The 20,233-nt window shown below is 39.2% G+C and overlaps 1 protein-coding gene across 1 annotated transcript; it reads left to right on the plus strand.

Moving 5' to 3' along the window:
- The first annotated feature begins 490 nt into the window (after nucleotides 1-490).
- Nucleotides 491-19,775, plus strand: LOC133446332 (interferon-induced protein 44-like). Its single transcript, XM_061724344.1, has 11 exons — nucleotides 491-518; nucleotides 929-961; nucleotides 1,131-1,247; nucleotides 5,845-5,874; nucleotides 6,735-6,761; nucleotides 6,937-6,970; nucleotides 15,204-15,405; nucleotides 16,299-16,451; nucleotides 16,560-16,728; nucleotides 17,460-17,560; nucleotides 17,654-19,775. The coding sequence occupies exons 2-11, from the start codon at nucleotides 940-942 to the stop codon at nucleotides 17,813-17,815; spliced, it is 1,017 nt and encodes a 338-aa protein (XP_061580328.1). The 5' UTR covers nucleotides 491-518; nucleotides 929-939; the 3' UTR covers nucleotides 17,816-19,775.
- Nucleotides 19,776-20,233: the final 458 nt, after the last annotated feature.

Here is a 20,233-nt window from a genome sequence, read left to right on the forward strand (position 1 = left end):
AGCCCAAACACCAACAGCAAGAGGGGTGAATTTGCAGTCGGGCATTCCCATATCAACATGTCCTGAAAGTTTCTAGTTTTGAGTGTTATTGTATTATTTCAGTCTTACTCAGATGTTGCTGTCACTTAGTCCTTAAAACGTGTTTATAAAGATGTATTCAACACTTTTTTACACAATAGTTATAGAATCCTTATTAAATGATTTTGTACACACCATTTTCTGATGGATGGACAGGATTATAACCCTGGGGGAAGAAGATGTGTATATTATGTTTGTTTTTTTTTAAAGTCTATGTAACCCTGTGCTGGAACTGTAAATGCATATTTATACTGAAAGAGGTTTTCAAGAATTCAAGTTGTGACCTTCACGAGTCACTTAGCAAGCCCATTGCTGGACAACAGGTCAGCTGGTTCATGACAGTGAAAGTGAAAGTGTAAAATGCTTTATAAATGGACACGCTGCTATTTGCTGCACCACATCTTCGGTTTCTTCCCAGCTGAAGGACATTTGTACTAAAGGTAGGATTCAACTTTGTCAAAAAAATGTACCGGTACCAGTTTTTCTTCTTCCACTGTTTTAACTTATCTTTAGTTGGTATTTTCAGCGGGAGACTCAGCTCATGTGCATGATTAATAAAAGGCTTTTAAGCCTGTTGGGTTTGCTTTTGTTTGCTCTAACACCAGTTCAGATCATTTACAGTTTTTAGAAAATAAATGTGTCCATAATGTGAAAAGAGGACGAAGAGAAAGAATTAAGATGACTTCAGTGACTGCTTGTGTTTCTTTCTTTCTTTCTTTCTTTCTTTCTTTCTTTCTTTCTTTCTTTCTTTCTTTCTTTCTTTCTTTCTTTCTTTCTTTCTTTCTTTCTTTCTTTCTTTCTTTCTTTCTTTCTTTCTTTCTTTCTTTCTTTCTTTCTCTTACATATCCAGTTGTTGCAGCTATGGGAACGGAACAATCAAAACGTAAGTAAAATGAATACGACCATGTTTTCAGATGCGTGTGCCAACAGTTTCACTGCTATTTTTGTCATTTTTCCCTCTCAAATACAGTTAAATACTGCATGTTTTTTCAAAATAAATGGAAAACTGTTTTTTAGGAATTATCTGACTAAATCTTTGCATTTCTAAGCAGCAGCAGCAGCAGCAGCAGCAGCACCAGCAGCACCAGCAGCACCAGCAGCACCAGCAGCACCAGCAGCACCAGCAGCACCAGCAGCAGCAGCAGCACCAGACTACAGTCCTCTCCCACGTAAGTAGAGAGCCCGCTTCTCCCTCCCTCCCTCCCTCACTCCAGTGCTCCAAGAAAACATGCCGCACCAGGGGCGGATCTATGGGTGGGCCTGCATGGGCACAGGCCCACCCAGATTGACAGCTTGCCCACCCAGTAAGATTCATGAAAAAAAAAAAAAAAAAAAAAAAAATCTTTTTCATAATAATTCATGATCAGTTACCATTGTGTCTGCCTTAAAAGTGTAACTGTGTAACTATTTTTTTGTTAACGATTAAAATTTAAAATAAAAAAATATAAAAACGAGCTTCCTCTCCCACGTGATTGACTGACGTTGCGCGCGTCATGTTTCTGTTCACGAGCGGGTCAGAGGCGGGTGATTTGAATTATGCCGCGTTCCATTTATCCTCGCAAGTGGGGATTTCCCAGTTCCCAGTCGGAATTTTGAACTGGAACGCCCCTCGAAGTGGGATTTCCCACTGGGAAAGTGGGAGAGTCTTCACCACCCCCGAGTTCACATTCCGAGATGGCTGCCCCGGTTGTAAACCGTAGAAGAGAGCTCTGTAAAAATTCGTAGCACTTCATTCTAGTTTTGATCACACTAAATCAGTCGTATACAAGTATTGTTCGGCATATATATGCTGCTATAGTGTAATTTACATTTTTCATGTGGTATATGCGAACTACAAACTTGTTTTCCTACTTTGTAAGTTAACTGGAACGCTGATAACTCGGCTGTGACATCATTCCCAGTTCCGAGTTCCGATTTTCGAGGTAAATGGAACGCAGCATTAGACTACGGTTGCAGATCGCTGAACGTCTCGTAAATTAACAATGGCTAAACAGATGTCTTTGAGCCAGTTTTTCAAAAGACCACGTCTACAGACTGAAGAAAGCTCGGACCAGGCTGTGCCTAAAGAGGATGGTCATCAGGATACCTTTATTGACTCGGGGAATAAGGTGGGAACCGCCTCATCCTCAGATAGTCGTGTTTGTGCTAACGTTAATGACCCGGCACCAGCCTCGACCCATCAAGAGGTCCGACCACTGGCAGCACCTGCTGAATTAATCCACACACCATCAGATTTATCTCCGATCGAGGAGCCGGCCACTCAACCCAAGCTAAAAGCTTTCCCAGCTACTGTCATTGGTGGAAAATCACGGTCATTTAATCCCAACTGGTATGGGAAGTACAAGTGGATAGAATACAGCAAAGCTCAAGATGCAGTGTTTTGTAAGGCTTGCAGACATTTTCCGGAGATGCACACAGAGACTACTTTTACAAAAGGTGGTTACAAAAACTGGAAACGTCTCGAAGATGCCTGCGACAAACATGAATCAAGTAAGCCGCATGCCATTGCGCTCACAAAACTGGCATCATTCAAGACCAGCCATGGACCGCAAAGCCGGGGGACGGTGTTGAACCAACTGCACGGTGATGCTCCGGCATTTGTGGATAGAAACCGGGAACACATTAAGGTTGTTCTGGACATTGCTATGTTGTGTGCTAAGCTTGAGATCCCACTCAGAGGCCACAGAGAACCCGAGGACGCGCTCAACAGGGGTAATTTCTTAGAGCTTTTTAAGTTTCTGTCAAAATACGCACCAGAAATTGAAAACCGACTGAAGGAACTTCCACGAAATGCCACACTGATGAGCCACCAGGTTCAGGATGGGCTACTTGAGGCTGCAGCATCAATCTTGCTTCGCAAGATTAAGGCTGAACTGCATGGACAATATTTTGCAATACTCGCAGATGAGTATAAAGATCTGGCGAAAAGAGAGTTAGTTGCTGTTTGTGTGAGATTCATCCATGGAGGAGCAGAGCCGGATTAACGCAAAGGCAGACTAGGCACGTGCCTAGGGCCCGACAGGGGGGGGGGCCCAGACAGAGGGACAAAAAAAAAAAAAAAAAAGATTTTTTTTTTTTTTTTTTTTTTTTTTTGTCTGCACACATATTAATGGTTGATAACATGCCGGTAAAAACCTAAGGCATATATATATATATGTGCATTATTACTATATTTAGTATACATACATATATATATATACGCATACTTACGCACAGGGCCGCCGCAAGGGATGTGCGAACCGTGCGACCGCACGGGGCCTGGCGCCCCAGGCCCCAAGGGGCCTGGCGCCCCAAGGGGCCTGGCGCTATGGGCCGTTTTTTTTTTTCCCCAATTTTTTTTTTTTTCCTTATAAATATCAACAGTCACGTTCCATTACGGACCTAAATGTGTACTAGTCTGTGCATATCAATAAATATATGTGCAATGATGACGCGTGTCTGTTGTTCAATACAACTGATCAGACTAAGCGCAGACACAAGCTGCTCTGATCCAGACGGGTGGAGTTGGAACAAACTGTCACACAATGTCGAGAGAACGAGACAGATTAAGGAAATTTCCATCAGGGGATGAAAAAAGAAAAAAACAAAAGAAAATGGAAGAGTTTAATGCCTCTCTGAAAGGCACGTTTGATAAATTTGTTACAAAAATCACCGATCCGCCCGGGTCTCAAGCAGCCGTGGGGCCCCGCGTCGAGGCAAGAGATGATGATGAGGCAGGGGAAGGTATCCAGTATTTAAATCTTTAAATCTAAAGATAGTCTGATAGACTGTTTAATATACAACACATGACTTATTTTGGAATACAAAGAACCAACTTGACTATGACTTTGCTATGTAAAATGTGAATTAAGTTTTATTAGTAACTTTGGTAAGTTTAAGATTTCATAAATAACATCGATGGAGGGGGGCCCAAAAATCACAGGCTGCCTATAGTCCATTTATTTAATCCGGCTCTGTGGAGGAGTGATCAAAGAGCGCGCAGTGGGATTTGTTGAGACCGCAGATTTGTCTGCACAGGGCATATCAACCAAGATTCTGGAGGTCCTTCAACCACTCGAGCTGGATCCGTCTCTCTGTGTCGGACTCTGTTTTGATGGAGCATCTGTCATGTCGGGACACAGAGGAGGGGTTCAGGTTGTCCTGAGAGAAACTTTTCCCAAAGCCGTTTATGTACACTGCAACTCACATCGGCTTAACTTGGTGTTGTGCAGTGCAGCCAAAGAATCCGGCCATGTTAGCTCATTTTTTGACACTGTCAACCAAATATACAGCTTCTTCACTGGGGCCCAGCGGCACGCTCGATTTATGGAGATCCAAAACCAGATGCACCCTGACCGTCAGTGCGTGGAGCTGGAGAGATCGAGTGACACCAGGTGGAGTTCAAAATCTGGGTCGGTGCACAAGATATTGAAGTTGTTGGATGTATTATTAGAGGCTTTAGCTGAATGTGCAGAAGGCAGAAGACAAACTAAAATAGAATCAGAACAACTGTTGCAACAGATGCAAACAAAAAAGTTCGTTTTCATGCTTGTCACATTTTGCAAACTATTTGAAAATAGTGATTTTGCCACAAAGGGGCTGCAGAGCTCAACACTGTGCGTCACAGACTGCATATCCCTTATAGAAACGCTGAAAGCTACATATGCAACTTTGTGGGATGATTCAGATGGTGACTTTGAAAAAGTGCTCCGACAGACAGGAGAATTGATGGAAAAGCACGAGATAGCTAACTGGGATGTGGCTGCTTCTCGTGAGCGCAAGCTGCCTTCAAAGTTTCTCACATCTGTTGTCACCATGACTTTGGGGAAAACATTAGAGTGATGCTGATTTAAAGACCCTGTGGAACAGTGTTCTGGACAGGCAGATATCGGAGTTAAATTGCCGATTTAAAGAGGACACATGGAGTCATGAGAGCATCGGCCTCTTTTGCACCTGGATCTGCCACTTTCGGAGACAAAGAAGTTTTACAGGCTCCGTGTGACTTGTATGGAATTGACATATCTGATGCTGAACGTACTGTGTTTACTCAGCACATCAGACGGAAAATGGATCGAGACAACTTCCCCACACTGATGGAAATACTGGACAGCTGCCCTTCGGATGTTTTTCCCAACATGAACAGTCTGTTAAGAGCCATCATAACGCTCCCTTTGACCTCCTGCAGCGTTGAGAGACTTTTCTCCGCTACAAACAGGATCCAGGCGCGTCTGAGATCATCCATGCTGACTGGTCGCCTCAATAACCTCACACTCATTTCTTTTGAAAGAGAGATGATTGACAGTTCGGATTATGATGCCATAATCAACGCGTTTAACTCCAAGCCCAGAAGACTGCGTCTTGTTTAGCAACTGCAGGTAAAACAGTGTTTATTTTTTATATTTCTGGCCCGCCGTGGCATGTTATGTTTACGTTTACTTGGGGTAGCACAAAACTTTAAAATGTTCAATTTGTTTGTTTGTTTGTTGAAATTTCAATATCTGTTCTATACGACCCAACCCCACTTGCAAATCACCAAGTTTATGAACGAAACTCATAAACGAGTAGGCTACTGGTTGCGACAGTCAGGTGCGCGGCGCTGTCCAATGTGCTGAATTTGTGTCCGGAGCCACTCATCCTCTGCGCTCCGGGACCTCCCACTTTACAAATTAAGCACTGGGCCTAGGCATATATTTTGATAACGGGGCCATGCAAGAGAATTTGTGGTTTTATTACTCAAAGGAAGTAAAACAAGCATATGTCTCTTTCCTTGTTATTTTTCCTACACAGGGAGACGTCTGGTTATGAGTCGACGTTATGGTGGGCAACTGAGGCACGGCCCGCACGGGATCCCATCATTTTGATTGCTATTTGTTTGTTCTGATGGGTTTCCTGTTCCTGTTCTGTTAATAAATATGCTGTGTCAATAAGGATCAACTAACTATGCCTGGTTAATTGTCTGTATCAGTTTGTTCCTATTTGCGTGTGGAAAGGAAAGGTGCAGTTCTTTATTGTTCGTCAATAAGATCCATTAAATTAGGGTTAAATAACCGAAATAATACTCGATTTTTTTGCACGCGAGGTATCTCACCCGGCACACACCCCCTACTGTGAATTAGTTCCCGCAGCTGGCTGTATATCCTTTCATACCTGATATGTATCTGACAGCAATCTGACTTAAATATGAGGTTTACTATAATCAGTGGTTGGAGTCCGACAGATTTTTTTACACAATATGATTCGTACGCACATCTGAACTTAAAAAAAATCAGGCCCACCCAAATTTTTGCAGGCCCACCCATTATCTACATTCTGGCTCCGCCACTGTGCCGCACCCTTAACTCTCTGAAGCTCCTTCCTCTCCTCCTCCCCTGTTGCATGTGCACGAGCATGAACCCCCCTCCTGTTGATCTATATTTGCTGTGGTTTTTGGCCACAGCTGCTGTGCTCTGCTGACTTATTTTGCTTTTAATGTTTATAAGGTGGGCAGCTACGGCTTGGTGGGGAGATGTTAAGCAAATGTGACAAAAGGTGGTTAGAAATTGTGATTGAAGTTGTGTAGAATTTTAACCCAAATTCAAATTCTGGGTACTCATAAGATACTTTATAGTGAAACTGAAACAGCGTAGTTTTATCTTTTTTTTTCCTACCTAAAAGTCTTACATCTGTCTTGTGTTTAGGTCCGGAAACCCCACCACCTTCCCCACGTAAGTGATACACATCTCGGTACATGCAGTACACACACACACACACACACACACACACACACACACACACACACACACACACACACACACACACACACACACACACACACAAGTGTGTACTGTCGCATGACTTTAATATTTTCTGAATTAACTGAATTAATTGCTCCTTTGTCAGTATTGAGAGGTCCTTGGAGACAAATATCGTGGGGGTGAGTACATCTTTATTTTTATACACTTGCACGGTGACAGTAGTCCTAGCTAATATTGCATGTCTTCTTATGTTTATTTCTGAAAAAAAAAAAAAAGAGTCATATTTTCAGCTCCAGCAGTGTGGCTCACTGGCTGCCCTGCCATCATGTTTCACTGAAATATCCCATAGTTGTAAAACTGACAGAAACCATGGAGTGAGAACTCTTGGATGGATCTGTTTTAGTGCACAAAGGAAAAAACAACACACCTCTGACGCACCAGGGGTCCGTTTCACAAAGCAGGTTTAGTGAAAACTCTGAGTCTGTTAACCCTGAAATGAGGGAAACTCTGAGTTTTCCGTTTCACAAAGGGAGGTAACTCAAACCAGAGAAAGAGGAGTAACTCTAGCCGTTTCACAAAGAGAGGTAACTTAAGCTCTCGGTCAGTTACCGTAGTAACAGACGCTCCGAACCTAACCTGGTCGGGACCAGGTTTATCTCAATGAACCTGGAGTTTCTCTGCGTCTCCGCCTCTTTCAGAGCTGCACGCACATTTGATTTCCTCATTCATTCAGTCAGCAGGCGAGTTTTGGCAAAGTTCTGCCGTCTGTCATTAAAAACAGAGTCAGTATATATATTAGAAGTCCATTGTCACAAACATGGCATGTCCTTTTGATGAAGACACAATTGATGAAGGTGCAGCATTAATGCCCAGAGAATTAAATATTCGTCGGGAGATTGTTATCAGACAGCGTAATACATGTATATTACATAGTCTCATTAAAGGCAAAGCAATATATGTTAATCCTTGATTTGTTATAATTTTGATGATTGAATTATTTATTGATTTAATAATGTTAACTGTTAATAATGTACTGGAGTGCGTAACAATAGAAATGTATGATGAGAAAAACAAAAGTGCACTTATTAGCTGTGTACTGTATATAGCAGTGGTTCCCAACCTTTTTTCCATGGAGCCCCCACTACTTGTGTCTAAGACCAGCCGGGCCCCCCGACCCATACGTACTAGCAGCAAAAGAGTAAAGTTATTCTTACAAACCTTTAATTGAAAAAATGAACATTAATTATGTTTTTTTGATACATTTCTCTTTGTTTTACCCTGTACTTTGTTTTTCTCACCTTCCTTTTGTGTCACCAATGTATAAAATACACACAAAAAATTATTGCAAGGACATAGAAATATTTCTGAAAAATGTCTCTTAATATGAGAGCAACATTTTTTAACATTTTTCCTTTAAAAACTTGTTGGAGTAGTAGTATGATTAAATGTTGAATAATGATATAATAATACGTTTTAAAGTTTTTTATCCTGATAAATAACTTAGTATTTTCAAATGACCAAAATATATTTCTAAGTGTGTTTATACAGACTTGGATTACTGTATTCCATTAGGTGTGTTATTGTGATTTTTTTATTTATTTAACATGTGTAAATATAATTTTTACAACTGCATATCCTCAAAGCAGACAAAGTTTCGCACCCCCCCCCCCCCCCCCCCCAGAGATCTCTGGCGCCCCCCCAGGGGGGGCCCGGACCCCAGGTTGGGAGACACTGATATATACTGTAGGACACCAGGGTCCAGTATTGAATTGTTTAAGGACTGGATGGAGGAAATTTTTACGATGAGAAGTCATAAAACGATTTTTATATGTGGAGACTTCAACATTGACTCGCTTAACCCAAATAATCACAAAATGACAAACGATTTTATCAATACAATATACAGTATGAACCTGTACCCAGCTATCACCAGACCCACCAGAATAACGTCCCACTGTGCCACTCTTATCGATAACATAATCACAAATGACATCTTAAATAAGACAGTAAGCGGAATATTACTCAGTGACATTAGTGACCATCTGCCTGTGTTTACAGTATATGATGGAAACTACAAAACTCATCAACCAGACGAAACAAAAACTATTGTGTAAATAAGAGTAAAATCAGAAGAGTCGCTAAGTGCCCTTAAAAGTGACTTATTGATGCAAAACATTATAAACAATACTAACAACGTCAATAGTGCATATGATATATTCTTGAGAATATTTAAAGATTTATATAATAAGAATTGTCCTGTACGAAAAATCAACAAGAAAACAATGTATAAAGATCATCCATGGATCACAAAGAGACTACAGAATGCTTGCAAAAACAACAACACACTTTACAGAGAATTCATAAGACAAAGAACTAAGGAGACTGAAATTAAATATAAAAAATATAAAAATAAGTTAACTAATATTATAAGGACCACTAGGAGAGAATACTATAGTAAAGTATTGGATGATAACAAAAACAACATTAAAGTAATATGGAGAATACTAAATAATGTGATAAAGAATGGAGTAAAACAAGGCAGTTGCCCAAACTTTTTTTACGTGGACAACAAAGAAAATTATATGAATGATGTTGTTAACAGATTCAATTAATTCTTTGTGAATGTTGGCCCTGATCTAGCAAGCAAAATACCTGATACTGTAACACCTGAGGGAGAGAAGGATTGTTTTATTGAAAGGAATCTAAGTTCAATGTTTATTACAGCAGTGGAAGAAGAAAAAGTCATACATACTGTTACTAAATGTAAAAGCAAAAAATCCACGGACTGTGACGACATTGATATGTCTCTAACTAAAAGGGTAATTGAGGGTATTTCAAAACCGCTTGCATACATTTGTAATTTATCATTCATGACTGGTACATTCCCAAATAAAATGAAAACTGCAAAAGTAATACCTCTGTACAAATCTGGGAACAGACACAACTTCACAAATTACAGACCTGTCTCTCTGCTTCCACAATTCTCCAAAATTCTTGAAAAGCTTTTCAATAATTGGCTGGAAAATTTCACAAATAAACACAAACTACTCTCTGATTGTCAGTATGGGTTCAGGACAAATAGATCTACATCATTGGCATTAATAGATTCAGTGGAAGAAATAACAAGTTCTATAGATCAGAAACAGCACGCACTTGGAATACAGTATTTGTGGATTTAAAAAAAGCATTTGATTCAATAAACCATGATATTTTACTTACTAAACTGGAACGGTATGGCATCAGGGGTACAGTTTTACAGTGGGTGAGGAGCTATCTGAGTGACAGGAAGCAATTTGTGAGGCTGGGTGATTACTGTTCCAAATGTTTGAGCATTACTTGTGGTGTCCCCCAGGGGTCAGGGCTGGGACCCAAATTGTTTATTCTTTTCAATGACTTATGCCAAGTGTCTAAAGAACTAAAACCTGTTCTATTTGCTGACGACACAAATCTGTTCTGTTCTGGTACTGATTTAAAAAAACTAATGCTTGATGTTACGACAGAATTGAGTAAATTAAAAATATGGTTCACTGATAACAAATTATCATTAAACATGAATAAGACAAAAATAATGTATTTTGGTAATTGGAGAAGTGATATGCAAATAAAAGTTGAATTGGATGGCAGCGATATTGAAAGAGTAGACGAAATCAGATTTCTTGGAGTAATAATGGATAGCTAGAAATCTCATATTAAGCATGCACAAAACAAAGTTTCAAAGAGCATTGCAGTACTTAATAGAGCAAAACAGGTTTTGGATTACAGGGCCCTTCATATTCTTTACTGTTCACTAGTTCTTCCATATTTCACTTACTGTGCAGAAATTTGGGCATAACTATAAAACGGGGTTACACTCATTACCCAATACTTCAAAAGAGAGCAATACGATACATTCATAAGGCTGGATATGGAGATCACACTAACTCACTATTCTTACAGTCTAAAGTACTAAAATTTATGGATTTAGTGGCATTTCAATCTGCACAAGTAATGTTTAAAGCAAAAAATAATTCACTACCGGAAAACATTCAGAAATTATTCATTGGGAGGGAAGGGGGTTATAATTTAAGGGGAAACCTAAACTTCAAATCTTTATTTGTGCGTACAACAAAAATACGTTTTTGTGTATCAGTTTTGTGGAGTTAAAAGAATGTACAAACATAAAACAATTTAAGAAGAAATATAAAGAAATAGTTTATTTGAGGTATAAAAGTGAAGACTGTGTTTAAAGATCAGCAGCTGTGTGTGTTCTGGTATTTCGTCATCTTGTCTTTGTATGTTTATATACTTAGATATACGTATTATATTTATATCATAGTTATATTATATTTATATAATAGTTATATTATATAGAGCTTACATCTGGTATTGAACAGGTTATTTTTGTAAAAATTATATATATTTATACAAATTAGTGTATAGTATAAAAAGTAAATACAGACATATAATTTATGTCTAGTTGTGGAAAGGGGGTGGGATTAAATAAGTTTATACTTTCCCCCACTCCTTTTCGAACATTGTTGTGATCGAACTGATCACCCCGGGTTTGTTGATTGAGCTGGAAAAGTTAAAGAAAGACACAAAGCCTGGGATATAATTAAAGTGGGCCTCTGCAGAGGGAGATCCAGCTGCAACAGGCTCCGCAGCCTGTTCCTGTCAACCGTCCTGCTAGATCTGCCTGCCCTGTGTGTGAGGCTGGTTTATTACTTTTAGAGAAAGGGGGGAGATGGCACAAATTTTATTGCTGGGGGCCCCCCTTATCTCGTGCCTGGTACAAAATGGTTCTTTTCAGTGAAAAGTCAGAAGAACACACAGACACATTTAGTTAATCAGCACATGCAGTTTACATATTCAGTGTGGTTTTGAATTATTTTATCCAACAACATGTAACTGAAATATGTGTTTTGATTTTGTTTTTGTTTTTTTCTTTATGTGGTGGAATGCCCACCTGTATTTGTTTTCTTATCTTTTTCTTTTTTCTTGTGTTTTTATACATGTTCGAAATAAACAAAACAAACGAACGAACATATCAGTTGAACATTTGCATCCATAATAAACACTATATCCTTTAAACTGAAATACATTCACACCTTTATTTCCTCCACATATTCTCAAAATGAATACATGCACATCTACTTTTTATACATCACCGTCCGCGTCTGTATGACGAACCCAGCAAGCTGATACATCAGGACGAATGCGTTCATATTTAGCCAGAGGTGGAAAAAGTACAAAAATATTGTACTTAAGTAAAAGTACAAATTTTCTGCTTGAAAATTACTTAAGTAAAAGTATAAAGTACCCATTAAGAACATTACTTAAGTAAAAGTATAAAAGTACCTCAACTTAAATATAATAAAGTACCAAAAGTACATTGTGTAAAATGTACTTAAGTACAAAAGTAAAAAGTACAAAGTACAAAGTACAAAATTCAAAGTACAAAATTATTTTCAAAAGGATTGCAAAGAAATTAAGAATCCAAGAATTTGCTTACAACTCTAAATAATGGTGATATTATTCTGACCCCTTTAGCGTTTGTTTCCATTACATTTTAATGTCTCCCTTTGCTCATCACTGCTGCTGTACTCCATTGGCCCCGCTGACAGGTTCACCCCCAGCCTGTAGTATGCAGTGACAACATTAAGCAACCCCAGCTGATAAAGGATGAGACTTTTGAACTTTTAAATGCCAAAACCACCTTAGAAGGGGTGGAATCAAAGAATGGTGCGCATGGACACGCGTCGGCTGCCGCTCAAGGCTGATTTATGGTTCCGCGTTACACCAACGTAGGGCCCGTACCCTACGGCGAGGCTCTGCGTCGATTTAACGCGGAACCATAATTCAGGCTTCAGTCCTCATCGGTACTCGACGCGACGGCGGTTCCTCCGGTCGTCCGGCCCGCCTCTGCGCCGCAACTCTCCCGGGAGCTGCGGCTCCTTCTCGGTATATTCACGCGCCACCCTTCCTTCCCGTCCGCCTTATGGTTCCGCGTCAAATCGACGCACACCTTACGCCGTAGGCTACGGCGTAGGGTGTGCGTCGCCGCGTACCCTACGCTGTAGCTCTGCGCCGGTGTAACGCGGTACCATAAATCAGCCCCCGCTGTGCTGTTCTTTAATTTGTAGCGAGTAACGACGTGTCCAATTTTAAATATAGCGGATTAAAAGTACGATTTTTTCCTTGAAAATGTAACGAAGTAAAAGTAAAAGTACAGAAAAATGAAAGTATCAATAAAAGTACAAATTCTCAAAAATCTTACTTAAGTACAATAACGAAGTACTTGTACTTCGTTACTTTACACCACTGTATTTAGCTGACTAAATTCACTCGCTATAGTTACTCTAGACAGATCATTTAGATCATATATACACAGTTGAACATTATTTATACCAATTTTCCTCACCTGTAAGGGGAAACAGAAAGAAAATGAAGCGAATGACGCTGTTGGCTTCAGGTTCAGACTGTAATGAACAGGCAAAACGCGCCCCCTACAGACCAAACCCGGAACACAAGAGCAATCAAGCAGAATACATTTCTCAAATTAATAGACTACAGGTTTCTCTGGACAAAAAAAACTAAACAACAACTATGCAACAACAATGCATCTGGAAACACTTCAAAATATTATTTCAAAATGCCTCCTTACAATATGGAATATGAAATAAAACACAAGAGTGCATCCCAACTGTTAAACTGCAAGTTATTTTGTCTCTTTCCAACACATATTTCCATATCCATTACAGATGCAGCAGGTAATGATGATGACTTACCTTCAGGACTTTTTAAAAAACTGATGGAATACCTTATAGAAGTATTAGAAGCTAGCAAGCATTGCTACGACTATCCTCAAAAAATGCAAAATACAGAAAAATATACATTTTTAAATATGATCACATACCCTTATTATTATTTGAATCCTTATTTAAGTTAAAAAGCATATTTCTGGACTGTGAGAGTCTTAAATGATATTCATCTGAATAATGATGCAGGCAAATCCTCTGTTCTGGTATTACTGGATCTGAGTGCTGCATTCGACACAGTTGATCATAACATTCTTCTCAGCAGACTGGAAAAGTGGGTGGGACTTACCGGCACTGTGCTTCAATGATTCAAATCTTACTTGCATGATAGGGCCTTCTTTGTGTCAATAGGAAACCATGAGTCTAAGAGAACCAAGATCACATGTGGGGTTCCTCAAGGGTCTATACTCGGACCGCTTCTATTCAACATCTATATGCTACCCCTAGCTCAGATTATGGAACATCACAACATTTCCTACCATACTTATGTGGATGACACTCAGCTCTATATTTCAGTATCACCACATGACTACAGTCCCCTGATCTCATTGAGTAACTGTATTCACCAAATCAATGAGTGGATGTGCCAGAATTTTCTCCAGCTAAATGCAGAAAAGACAGAGGTGATAATTTTTGGCCCTAAAAATGAAAGGGAAAAGATCAGCGCTCACCTTGGCTCCATGTCATTGACAGCTACAAATCAAGCCAGAAATCTGGGTGTAATTATTGACTCAGACCTGAACTTCAACAGCCATCTAAAGTTTATCACTAAATCTGCCTATTACCACCTAAAAAACATTGCTAGAATTAAGGGTATTCTGTCTAAACAAGACATGGAAAAACTTATTCATGCATTCATTTTCAGTAGGTTGGATTATTGCAATGGCATCTTTACAGGCCTTAACAAGAAATCTATCAGGCAGCTGCAGCTGATCCAGAACGCTTCCAGAGTCCTTACAAACACCAGGAAACTGGACCACATTACACCGGTCATGAAATCACTACACTGACTTTCAGTGAGTCAAAGGATAGAGTTTAAAATCTTACTGCTGGTCTACAAAGACCTGAATGGTCTTGGACCAAAATACATGTTGGATCTGTTAGTTCCTATGAAGCTCCCAGACCCCTGAGCTTCATCTGGATCTGGTTTGTTGTGGTTCCCAAGAACCAGAACCAAGCAAGGTGAGGCAGCATTCAGTTATTCTGCTCCTCACCGGTGGAACAAACTTCCTGTAGACCTGAGGTCTGCTCCAACTGTAGATCCTTTAAATCAGGGTTAAAAACATTACTGTTTACTGAAGAGGACTCTTAAATTAAACCTGCTGTACTCTACTGCCCTTATTTTTTTTAACAGCTTGTGCTTTTTATTATTTTACTTCTTTTCTTATTCTTACCTATTTGTTATTATGTCTTGCCGCTTTTAATATCAATGTAAAGCACTTTGAATTACCTTGTGTTGAATTATGCTATATAAATACATTTGCCTTGCCTTGCCTTGCCTAAACAGAAATATTCCTGTCAGGCCTCAAAAAGCAGGAACCCTCTTCCTCAGAGGCATCAGTGAGACCCAAAACTGTTTTATTAAATGATATTCTTTGTTTCTGCATGTCAACAGAGACAATGGGACAGATCTGAAGTACGTGAAGGACTATCAACCAGAAAATGATGAAATCAGTCATCTCAGAATTTTGCTGTACGGACCAGTTGGTGCTGGAAAGTCCAGCCTCATCAACTCTGTCAGCACTGTTGTCAGAGGGAGAATGGCCATCCCAGCGTCAGCCAGCGGTATCAGCTCTGACAAAAGTCACACAAAGATGGTTTGTTTCACCATTTGAAATAAATATGCCTTCTGATCTGGATATTTTGATCCTACGTTTCATTATGTAAAAGCATGTTAAAAATCATTTGATTTTACTGAGTTGTTACAACCTCAGATGAACGACATCTAACTTGTTTTCACTGTGCCATTATTTTGTTCAATAAAAAATGAAGACAAAAAGGTAGATAAAAAAGATGTTAGAAATATTTAATATCTACATTATTCAATGGAGATGCGTCAAAATCTTTGGGAATTAGATTATTTTCTTTCAGTCTCAGAGTTTAATAAGAAGGTATTCATATCGTTCTCTGAACAAGTCTGTGTTTGCTTGACTCAGATTAGTCGGTGAAAATAGATTGCTACATCTAACCTCTGTGAAAAACAGATCTTCCTAATAACTCCAAAATGCTTTTATTTACATTTTATGACTGTTATCTTGTGTAGAAGAAATTATATAAAATGAGCTCCAAAATATTGTTATTATTATGTATAATGTATTTAACTGGCAGAGTATTTGCCTCCAGCAATACTGTTGACGTGCAATCAGTGTCATAGATTATAATAGTCTTTGAAAATCCTACATGATAAAATATTTATGATGAGTTAAAGGGACACTGTCCAGCACGACTACTTGGTGTAGGGTTGGGTTTTTTTGTATGTTTTGTCACACTGGGATGAAGGATGTGAACTGCTCCAGCACCTTAGACACAGAAGTGAGGAGGTTGTCACACATTTTATCTCTAATGAAAACAATCTTAAAAGATATTTTCTGTATGAGTTGATTTATTATTCGGTGTGTTATCTGAGTAAACATCTTGTTGCCAGTGCTAACAGAAGTTTGTGGTGGTTGCATCATACATTGATTTTCTAAATTTCTGGTTGATCTTACAGTATGAAACCCATAAAATCCAGAAGGAAGGAAGAGGAAACTTCTACCCCTTTGTGTTCAATGACATCATGGGTTTGGAAGAAGGGGCTGACAACGGAGTTAATACACATGACATCAAACTGGCTCTGAAGGGACGTGTGAAAGAGGGTTATAAGGTTGTTACATATGTCCTTCATTAACTTTGTTTGATGAAGAATTACATGCTCTTATACAGTAGAAACCTGTTTAATTTTCCAGACTTCTGTACTTTTGAATTTCTGCAGTTCAATCCTGTATCTCGCCTGTCCAATGACGATCCTGGCTACAACTCCTCACCATCGCCAGATGACAGAGTCCATGTTCTGGTTTGTGTTTATTCTGCCAATGCCAGTGAAGTGAGATCCTCCGTTTTAGAAAAAATGAAGGAGATCCGAGAAGCAGCCACTGAGTTGGGTAAGAAAACATAAGACAGTAGAGGGGATCGGAGAGAGATGAACTCTGTACCCGTTTTAAAATAAGTTCAGGAAAATTGTAATATTTTTGTTTTCCAAGCAAAATATTGTATTATGGTGAAAAAAAACTATGCTGAATGCCATTACTTACATATGAATGATGTAAAGTGTGAAGATGTTGTGTCACAAAGGTTTGCAGCTGCCTAAAGGTTTTAGTCCTGTCTTTTGAAAAATGGTTTTGCACTTGATTGATGACAAGTCAAGTTAAAATCAGCTCCCACAGATTGAGTCTTTTTTTCAGGTTTATGAAGCTCTACATGCTACATGAGTTTTATAATTACTCTTGAGATCTCTGAAAATTTAAGACTTTTTTTCCAATCCTGGTAGACCGTTAAGATTACAGCAAATAGATCCTAAATAATATTTGTTACCTTAAAGAAAAGTTAAGAAAAACAGAACAGTGTATACATAAAATGTCTAAAACAATCTCACAACAAACAGAAAAACCTTCATTGAACATTTATTTTGAAATATATGTAAAGAAGGTACCATATACACACTTTTGCTGAATTAATTTTCGGCCTCAAATGGCTTGCAAAACTTGATAGACATTTTCATAATTACATTGTAAGTATGTATAATTACATAATACATTATTTATACTTCTGTCTAGTCTGAAAGCATGGTAATGCTCATGCTAAAATAGACAAAAATACACCTCCTTATCTGCAGGTATTCCTCAACTGGCTGTTCTTACCCACATTGATGAGGCGTGTGGTGAAACTGAAGAGAGCCTGAGGAACGTCTACAGGAGCAAATATCTGAAGAAAAAGGTGAGTTTCAGCTGGAGTCTTTTATAATGTGAGGTCAGACCCACAGAGGTAAACATTGAAGTTACAATAAAATGTTTTTCATTTTAATTTTAGATGTCAGACTTCAGCTCCAAACTGGGGATTCCAATGAACTGCATTCTCCCTGTGAAAAACTACAGTCATGAAACCAGCTCAGATGAGGATGCCAACACTCTGATCCTAAATGCGCTGAAACTGATGTTTGACTTTGGCGATGACTTCATCAACAAACTATAAAGAGGCAGCGTGTTTTTTTGACGAGTGTCACTGCATGAATTATGGCTTTGCTTACCTACTCTGTCATAAGGAATCTATCAAACCAGCAACACCCACCACAGTCCCAATCATTCACAATGTAAATGTTATCATTTTACCTCAGTAGCTTTCAGGTCATGTGATCAATTAATGCATGACATACAGTACACCTCTCCTTGTCACATTTAAAATCTCTTCATAATTATAACATTGTATATGTAAATATTATCTCATTAGCTCCTCTACAGCTTTAAACGCAGTATCTGCATATATCCCACATTTTATTTTGAAAACAGGAAGTCAGGACACCTTCAGCCCTCTTCCCTTTGTTTACTGTAAAGTCTGTTGAGTGTATGCATTGACGTCACTTCCCCACTGGACCAGCCCCCTTACTGCACTGAGTGGCAAAAACAGCTGCAACTAGTGGAGAAGACGAGATAACAGCTGATTATGGGCTTAAATTAAAGACAGTTGGACTTGACAGTGACCCGTACAGTTACCAAGAACCAGTGGTCCATGGACATTAATATTTGGTACAGTTACCAAGAACCAGTGGTCCATGGACATTAATATTTGGTACAGTTACCAAGAACCGGTGGTCCATGGACATTAATATTTGGTACAGTTACCCCAAGAACCAGTGGTCCATGGACATTAATATTTGGTACAGTTACCAAGAACCAGTGGTCCATGGACATTAATATTTGGCCACGAATCCAGTTTCCTGATATTTATATGTACTTCATTTCTACGCCGTGGAAATACAGGAAACAAAGCTTGAAGGCATACAAAAGTCTTGACGCTTGGTCCGACTTCAAGGCAGGATTTGTTGGCGAAATGAAAGTAATGAGGACACCGAACTTTATGATTTGACCGTTTTACGTTAGCTACCCAAAAATCCAACATTACTTGATACAAAACGGGAACCGCAAATCCATGTTTCGGTGCCTGGAATCCAGTTGTTTCTGTGAATTGCAGCGATCCATTTGTCCCTCTTAAGCTTATTTTTCGGCAGTATTTAAAACGATAACTCTGATTTCCTGCTAAATCTATGAGTACAGTTGATTGCACAACAGCTCTTTCCCATTTTAGATGTTTTCCAGTTGCTCAAACTGAAAGTCTACGCTGCTACTCAGTCTTTCGGCCACTCAGTCTTTCGGCCACTCAGTCTTTCGGCCACTCAGTGGGTGTAACCCAGTGTGAAGTCACCCATCTGTGACGTCATGCGCATTCCCTCTATATGCTGCCCTTGAAATGTTGGAGCGGCTTGCTAAGAGTCGCACTGGACCCTGAGCAAATGAGAGGTTTACCCAGAGCAAATGTTTGTGCAATATCCAACTTAAAACTAACGTCACTGCAGTCATTTACCACCGATATATTATGGCGACCCCCAAGAATGCCCACTGTTATTTACAGTCACATCGATGGTCGCTGTCCCACTCTGGCCTGCGTATCGCCCGCAATTATGACTTGCCGTTATGAATGTATGAACAGACTTGCAAGTGGTGGTGAGGCAGGAGTGGGATATTGAGAAGTCGAGGGACATGTCCTCGCTGTCCCCAGTGGAATTCTGCTTATGCAGTGCAGCGTCGTTGCAGAGAGAGGAGCAATAAAACAAAGTTGCAGACAGAATTATTTACTTTCTTTATCAGCATGTGACAAAGAAAGCAAAACTATTTGCATGAGTGAACCACGTGGTTTATAATAAATCAACCAGCCTGTAGTTTTAGCAGAACATGAATTAATCATTTTTCACTGGCAGACAGAGTGAACAGAAGATCAGATTAAACATGACAAAGAGTACCCTCAAAATGTTTATAATCAATTTTATTTAAGTATGCAAAGTAAGTAAATAAATGGGAATGTTGAACTTGAATTTTGTTTTCCAGCAGTGTTACAAGTGTCCTGCATTAACTAAAATGTGAAAATAAAGTCTGGATCCTTCAAATAATCCCAATATCCAGATATCTTTTGTTTTTTTTCCTATATTCCTGTAAAGCACGTGGTTTATGGGCATCTGAAATCAAAAGTGAAAGTATAAGATTACTACATAAACTCCACCTCGGTCTCATTCGGCAGCTCCTCTTAGTTCTTCTCAGCAGCACAGCAAAGGTAGGAACACACAGTTACACATGAATGATTTCTTTCATTTGAGAATGGGTTTATGTGTTTTGATGAAGTTACTTGGTTTTTATCTCATGGCAATCATTCTGAACACTTTCACCTTTAAAATGGCATCACTATTAATTTAACTACCATCAAAAAAGTCAAATGTAACTGAGTTTAAGGGCACAAACTATTATTATAAATATGTGATGTTTTGTAGCTCTTGTGGGCATTTTGTGAGTGTTGTGCAAGTTCATACTTCTCATGAACTAGTTCAAAGTTCAGTTCACATAG

This window comes from Cololabis saira, chromosome 6, assembly GCF_033807715.1.
Source record: "Cololabis saira isolate AMF1-May2022 chromosome 6, fColSai1.1, whole genome shotgun sequence".
Taxonomy (NCBI): Eukaryota; Metazoa; Chordata; class Actinopteri; order Beloniformes; family Belonidae; genus Cololabis; species Cololabis saira.